Source organism: Gasterosteus aculeatus, chromosome 4 (genome assembly GCF_964276395.1).
Source record: "Gasterosteus aculeatus chromosome 4, fGasAcu3.hap1.1, whole genome shotgun sequence".
NCBI lineage: Eukaryota > Metazoa > Chordata > Actinopteri > Perciformes > Gasterosteidae > Gasterosteus > Gasterosteus aculeatus.
In genome coordinates, this window is record NC_135691.1 from 12,994,484 (window position 1) to 13,002,426 (window position 7,943).

Consider the following 7,943-nt stretch of genomic DNA (forward strand, 5'->3'; position numbering starts at 1 on the left):
AAAAGTCCCAAACCCTCCAGCCTTCCACCCTGAAGTTGAAGCTTTCCAAAAGATGGGTCTTTTCTAGCACTTCACCGCACAGCTGCTTCACATCCACGACACTGGTCCACAACCTGTGAGCTTTAACGCCTCAAAATGGCTGCTCAGCTGCGGCTGACAGGGAAGCAAGGGGAACAGCTGCGTCTTGAGGGGACTAAGCATTGCAGGCAAACGTGAGAATTCTAATTAAACGAAAGACAAATGATTTTGTGTTGAATGAGTCATGTGATAAACCACCTCTGGTTTGATTCCTCTACATGCCGTTCCTTCCCCATCCCAGTAACAACACAGCTGTGACCCCTTTGACCATCACTCTTCCTCTTCTTCTGTGGTTAAATGATGAACGATTTTTTTTTTTTCATTGGGGAAGCTGATGGTGCCAAGTGCGTAAACTCACTCGACCATGAACACGTAATGTTACTGGATCACGTCGCATTTAAATGCGTGCTATTTTCTCTCGATCACACGAGGCCCACTAGCGATACTCTTTACACCGCCGGTCAATCTGCTAACAAATGAAGCTGTCAGCACAAATGTGATGATATGGATCTGGTAATTGGTGAGATTACAGACAAGCTGCAAAGGTCCCGTGGACTGCAGATTGTGTCATTACACACTTAATGCCATTTTTCATGGATTGGCCGAGCCCAAAGTGAACCGTTAAGCTGCTGCCAGTCATTTTTAAAATAGCGCACCACAAGAGGCTGCATGAGGCACGGATCAAATAACGCCAACGCTGAAAGCCAGTGGTTGATTTCGGAGAATTCCTTTTCTTTCATGTCACCCTTTTTCAATGTTTGCATTGCTAACATTGTTATGTTCTGTAGTCACTGAGCTCTAGAGGCCTCCTTGTGCCACTGACGCTCAGGAGCCATTTGAACGCATCTGTCTCTTGCGCTGCCATCGATCTATTATCGTGCACAGGTATGTACTGTCGCTTTCCTGGCCTGTTGTGGCTCCCCAGGACTCAGTGGAAAGGCCCCGATTAGGTGGAATAAAGCTGCCTGGAGCGCTGCGCTCCAAACGGGGCACCGCTTGGCCCCGTCCCAGTCACAGCTCCATGCTCCGACAGACATTGGGAGATGCACATAATCATGCACACACACACACACAGTTAGCACAGCACTTTCTCGTCCTCGGGCACAACACAGTGCAGCCCAGATTGAGTTTCAGACACAGAGCATGATACAGGGTAATTGCATTGTTAATCAATGTCTCTCCGAGCCGAGACAATAGTCGGGTCTTCACAGTCCGTTTCTCCGGATTGGCTGTGAGAGACATACAGTGGTGTAATCTTCTCTCAGTGCATTACGCATCGCATGAGTCCCTTTGGGGGACATTGTTTCCAAGGAGCAGTGCTCCTTTATTTTTCAGTGGAGATTGATGTGAACCGCAAATAATCCACTTTTATATTAGGACTACAAAAAGTGCTTTAGAAAAATGTTACATACGGTAGTTCGACGTCATGTAGATATGAAACGCCGCAAAAAAAAGCTGTGTCAGACATTTAGATTATGCAGCCACAGGGAAATATGAGATAAATTATTCCACTGATACTTTTGAGCTTAGTCCTGTAGCTCATCTGACACTAATCTGCGTAATTGGGAGATAAAGTTTTCTTGGCGATATGTCGGGATAAAACACGTAAGAATTAATTAAGCTTTCACTTTTTGGGCAGAGCTGCTTGGATGTGACATTGGTTGTAACACCTGGTTGTTGTCGTGCTGGCCGGCGCCATTAGTCATCGCAGGATTAGGCCGGTATTGTGGAAACGGAAAGGCTGCGTCCACCATCTTTCTGTCTGTTTACGACAAAGCTCCCGTTGAACTGAACCTGTTAAACGCTGTTCAGAAAGCCCCCCGTGATCTGTGTCCCCCTCCTCCAAACCGATGCACCCCAGTGCTTTTTTTTGAAACCCACAGACTTGCAGATTTGTACTTTGTGTACCTGCTCGTCGCCCCTGTCAACAGCGTCTGCCGATTACTCAAAGCGATATGGGTAGGTCCTGGCTTTAGACTAGGGGTCATGAAGGTAATAGGTAGAATGCCTGCTCTCTGTGATGTTGACATAGCCAGGAGCCCTGCTTTATCGCTTTGTAAAGTATGTAGTAGTTTAAAAGTTGAATAACATAAAATAACATAATATAATGTTATTTATGTTATTTCCCACGTGAAGAACTCCTGTAAACCTTGCAGTATTGAAACTCAGTGAACAAGGCATCTTAGACAAGCTGAAAAACAAATGGTGGTACGATAAGGGTGAATGTGGAACCAAGGACTCTGGAAGTAAGGTCAGTCGCTGCAGGTCTTTTGTACTGATTCCAAATTGCATTTTGACGTATTGTTCATATGCAAGACAAGACTCTATATTATACATTTTGCTTATTTGCTACACATAATTTTGTTTTCTTCTTTTTGTTAGTGCTTTTTCTGCCACAAGCTGTAACACAGTTTATATGTGGCTTCAACACAAGGCACTGCTTCCCCAAATAGATTTTTTTTTCTTTTATTGCAATAGAGATGAGACATTTTTTGGATGTAACATAACATCTAGAAAACACTCTTTTTTTTCTAAACTGTAAGGATAATAATGTGGGGATATTCCCAAAGTGCCTTTTAGATACACTATTCCAATTGAATCACAACAGTTGTTGATGAATGCTATTTTTGCTCATTTTCACTCTTGACATTCATGATACTTTGACCATTATGCTGCTGTTCCTATAAACCAAACTGTTAATGAAAATTTGATTTATTTGTGTTATTACTAGTTTGCATTGCGATGCGTATATTAGATTCTTCGGCCTCCTGTGGTGTGATGAACAAGCACAGCCTCTTATTCTGATGAGTTACTCAGATTCAACTTCTCTATGCGGCGAGAGCCCTGTAGGGTTTCCTCCCAATCTTGTGGCTGCTCGGAGTTGTGATTAGAGGCTCTGTTTGCACACGACAAGAAATTGGGGAACGTAATAAACTCATTATTTAACCCTCTGAGCCGAAGCCTCAGATCATAGGTGACGGTTGCCCGATTTCCTCGCTCATGGGGTTAAACTGCAAATAGTAAAACCCTAATGAACTAATTTTTAATGAATATGTTTGGTAGGTAAGCAGCAGCAAAATGGTTTAATCTTTAGTGTTATTTTCTTAAACTCTAATGGAATTATCATTCATCTATTATGAATTTGACTGTACTGTATGACAATGTTGCCGTGAGAGTTATACGTACATGTCGCCAAGAGGATGAATCCTTTTTTTTTTTCTTCTTTTTTTTTTTTTAAAGATAGGGATCTTCAGAGCTGTCGACCTATGCGATACTGACCACCTTCCTCACATGGTCAAGAGCAGAAGCGTTTTACATTCTGTCCATGCAGAGTAGGGAAGGCAAAGCTCTACATTCACCAGCAGACAGAGCCTCAAGGCTTCTCTCTCCTCACTGGAGAATGGTTGACTCGGTCTCTACGACAACCGCAGGAAGTCAAAATACTAGCCTTACATCTTCACATTTTTGCTCGCCTCTAGCTTTTGGCGTCCGCAATCTGCCACAGATAGAGTACCACGACGTTGTAGAGCAGTCTTAAGTCGAGGCTACACCAGGCTCAGTTTGAAGCAGGCTGTGTGTTGTTCTTCTACCCTTGCAAAACCCTTAACTACGTTATTCACTTCCCCCCAGGACAAGACAAGTGCTCTCAGCCTAAGCAATGTGGCTGGTGTCTTCTATATTCTGGTTGGAGGGCTGGGGCTGGCCATGATGGTGGCTCTGATAGAGTTCTGTTATAAATCAAGGCAAGAAACCAAACGGCTGAAATTGGCCAAGAATGCCCAGAATTTTAAGCCGGCTCCCCCGACCAACACCCAGAACTTTGCCACATACAGAGAAGGCTACAACGTGTACGGAACCGAGAGCGTTAAGATCTAGAGGTACGTCGCCTCTGCTTACCGTCCCGCGCTCGTCCCCCCGGGGGCCCCGTGGCAGATGAATCATTTAGCCGGCTGTCACACCAGCCAGAGTGAGAAATCCACTTGTGTGTGTGTTGCTGTGGGGCTGCCGCTCGTGAAATTGTTTGCGGTTGTCGTGTTGGGCACAACAGGACACATATGCCCTCTCAAGTACGAACCGCAGAGATGCCGTGGCGGCCTTGTAACTTGGGTCGTGCCTCAGGGGACGCGAAGGGTGCGGCACGCAACCGTGGCAAACTATTCACAGCGCACCTTCATCACAACCGCACACAAGTAAAGTTTTTTTCTGTCACTGTAATTGGATTTTCTCCCAAATTACCATTAATATTCTCACTTACCTTTAATGGTTTCTTATACAGATATTTGGGGTTTTATGTGCAAAAGTTTGGATAGTTGCTTAATTATGTTCAGCAGTTAGTTTTTTTAATTTGATGTTATTTCGCGCCCGGCAGGTGTACAACAATTTATTGAAACTTGAAAAAAGCTGGTTGTTACGTCTGAAAACATTTACTGAGGGGGCGTAAACAGTAAAGCTGTGAGGCAGGAAACCAAAACAATGCGCTAAAGCTGAGGAGTTAAGTGATGTGACACCATGAGGGACCCCCGTCACCTCACACACAGTTGCATAGTTTATTGGAGCTTTGAAAACTTCAGCAGTTTTCCTTTTAGAAACACACTTATTCTTCTGCACGATCCACACTGTGCACACTGTGAACTGCTTTCACGAGGACTACTTCTTCTGCAGAAGTGGTAGTTCCACTGGTAGTTCCACTGAAAGCTCACTAGAGGTGAGTGGGAATGAAAAGAATAGCTCCGTACAGCAGTTCTACGGCACTGGACCAAAGCGAGGGGACCCTGAGGAGTGCACCGTTAAAGGAGTTTACAGGAGCACAGCTGGACAGAGCAGCGTCTAAAGGCCTTGAAAACATATTGAAATTCAGAAAGCTGTAGATTAATAACATGAGAGTCTTGAGGCTGGGCGGATAAAAGACGCCCCTGTACGGCACGTATGTTTATGTTGCTTGGGCAGACAAGTGTTTTTTTCAGTGTTAAACTGAGTGACAAACTTTAAATGTCATATCAAAATGCCCAAGGGCTTTGGACGATATTGTTTAGAAAAGAAAACTCTTATTTCAGATTGATGGAATTTCCCAGAAATGTGATGATTTACTTTGATTCAGGTACTACTTAGTAAGTAGTCAATGCTATCAACATGTACCTCAAGCCTTCCCACTTTTGCCTCTGCTCTGTACGTCAACACAGGTTTAGGAAACATTTCCATTGTCCCTTACAACTGTGACTGAACATCTGGAGGAACGGACAGGATCACGAGGATTGAGCTCCAAGCCAAATCTTCTCGGCCGCGATAATCTGCAATGACGACACGACTGGACTGGTCACGGGAAGAGCCGCTACGGTTCCCTCCTCTCAGTGCCTTACGGAACTCTGAGTCCAATCAATGCAACTCATTCACACAATGATATTGCTTTTTGCTTGAAACTCATACGAAAACAGAAGAATGGTGCAGTGATTGAAATATATAAATCTATGTATATATAGATATATATATATATATATATACATAATACATTTGACATGTTTAAATGAATGAGAGAACTAAAGCCATCATTTGCAACCCTAAGCACACTTTGAAGTGCCAGAAAGACGACGAATCTTGTACAACAATTGTCTAATTGGTTTTCTTGTAATCAATATGATCAGATTACTCTTCATCCTTCTGCTACCAGATTTTCACTGGTTATATATGTTCAAATCATTTTATTAGATCTATTCAGTGCACTGTAAGACACTGGTTAGTTGACTATAGCTTTTATACTGCTGTGAGTCACTTATAGTGACTTCGTACCTGTTTTAGAAGACAGATTGATCTTATTGGAGCGAGATGCCATTCAGCCCCGAAAACAATTATCAGTGTGTCGTTTGGACTCTAAACTCTGGTGCTGCTGCCACTGTCTTCTGAACGTTTGATGGGACTCGTGAAGGCGAGACAAGGATCTGGTTTGGCTTTTAGGCGCTACAGAACCAGGTCGTAATTCGCACTTCCAATACTGCCAAGAGTGAGTTTTGTACGATAAAGAGGGTTTAAAGCAAAGTATTCATGCTTGAGCTAAAAAAGAAATAATGTTTGTGATCTCCAGTTTGTAAAATATCAAAGGAGCACTGATTCACCGAGGTTCGTCTCTTTGCAAAACAATCTTTCTTTGAAGTTTAGAGTCATTCGAGTCTCCTGTACGTGAAAGTTAAACCAAACAAAAATGGTAATTTAACTGTAGAATAACTGCAATCCAATTAAAGGATAACAGTAATGGCTTTGAAACTGTAGTATTTTGGATTACTTTACCATTTTCTTTAACGGTTGCAAATTTTACAGCAAGTGGTCTGCTTTTAATTTAATTTCCTCTAATGAGCATTACAGTGTTTGGTAACTTCACTTAGTAAATGAAAAATGTATGAATACAACGGAAAATAGATTTATACAAGGTTATACCAGGGAGAGCCCTGAAGCTTAGCACATTTTCATATCGCTGTGATCATTTCTTTTCTTTCAAAAAAACTGTGATTCCATAGGATTTACAAAGATAGTTATCTAATCACCTGAACCTATGGACAGATTTATATATCTATATATAAACTGATAATGTGAAGAAAAGCGAAGAAAGAGCTGAGAAAGATGTGTACATTTAGATAAATTACAATTATTTATATTACATGATGAAAGACTGGTTTCCCCTTTATATTTCTTTTTTTTTCTAAAAAATTGCATGTGAATTCAGTGATGCTTGACGAGCTCTGCTACTCACAAACTGACCGGAGGTTAATGTCCAGCCCCGCGTATATTCTTTTCACCTTGTTTCTTTTTTGTATACGCCTCACCTTCTGCAACAAAAAAAAAAAAAAGAACATGACCTCGTGGGGCGTAGTAGTGGGTACAAAAGAGCAAGAGATGCATGCTAATTTGCTGAACCTCGTTAGTGAGGCGCTGTACAGAGAATTTTAATACATTTTGTAAATAAAATGTACAGAAAGGATTCGGTGTCTCTGTTGTCGTTCTTCCCCAACTATCATCGCTGAGTAATAATGCTGATGATTTTGCGACCTGCTGCGGCTCAGATTAAAGGGAGGGGAGTTTAACTCCGGCGTGGCGGATTGTCTGTAGCTCCCCTGCAGACAAATATACAAAGTAATATGTCCCGTATTGAGCCGTAAGTCCGTGGAAGTGTGTGTGCGTGTTTTGGATCAATAGTGAGCACCCTACATTGCATCCGCTGATTGAGGGCTCCATTGACAGCTTCATCTCTCTCTCTCTCTCTATAAAATCAATAACACAATCAATAATGTTTTATCTTAGAACTTGTGCTGGAATTATAAGCAGCGCAGCATCCATGAGCAGTATGTTGGTGGTTAAGCTTCAAAAAAGTATATTTTAAAGGAGGATGTTTTGGTCAGGATTTGCCTAAGTAGATACAGCACAGGGGAATGTTAATCATTTAAACCCTGCTTATTCCCACAGTGTAAATTCTCACATACAGGCCTACTGTAAATGAGCACAATGCTCAATAGATTGCCCAGGCGGCCTGTGTCATTTTACTGGTCTCTGGGTCTGCATTGTGCGGTAAAATGAAGATCCAGCCTGCCTGCAGCTCAAACAACAAATCCCACAAACATGGCAAAAGACCAGTGGGTATTTTTCGCTTTCATTTTTTGAATGCAGACACTATGATTTGGGATTTATTCACTGCACCAATCCTGTACAGTCCAAACCACCTATTTCTGACAAAGCATGAAAGGATATTGCTTTTTTTGTTCTTCCTTTGCTTCGCTGCCTTTCCTTTGGTGCCTTTTTCTTTTCTTTTCTTTTCTTTTCTTTTCTTTTCTTTTCTTTTTGATGCCTGTACGGCTTCAAAACAGGAACGAGAACGCGGAGGA

General features: G+C 42.3%; 1 protein-coding gene across 4 annotated transcripts in view; it reads left to right on the forward strand.

Annotated features, from left to right (window-relative positions):
- Window positions 1-7,045, forward strand: part of LOC120817163 (glutamate receptor 3) — a 71,917-nt gene extending 64,872 nt beyond the window's left edge. For 2 of the 4 annotated variants that reach the window (XR_013467606.1, XM_040173039.2), the window contains 3 exons: window positions 2,215-2,329; window positions 3,709-3,956; window positions 5,259-7,045. Coding sequence is in view for 3 of the 4 variants with exons in the window: in XM_040173039.2 (XP_040028973.1) it covers window positions 2,215-2,329; window positions 3,709-3,954 (361 nt within the window). In the remaining variant the exon portion in view is untranslated. Of the gene's footprint in view, window positions 1-2,214; window positions 2,401-3,708; window positions 3,957-5,258 lie in introns of those variants that run through there. The other 2 variants (XM_040173040.2, XM_040173041.2) reach the window with 2 other exon arrangements.
- Window positions 7,046-7,943: the final 898 nt, after the last annotated feature.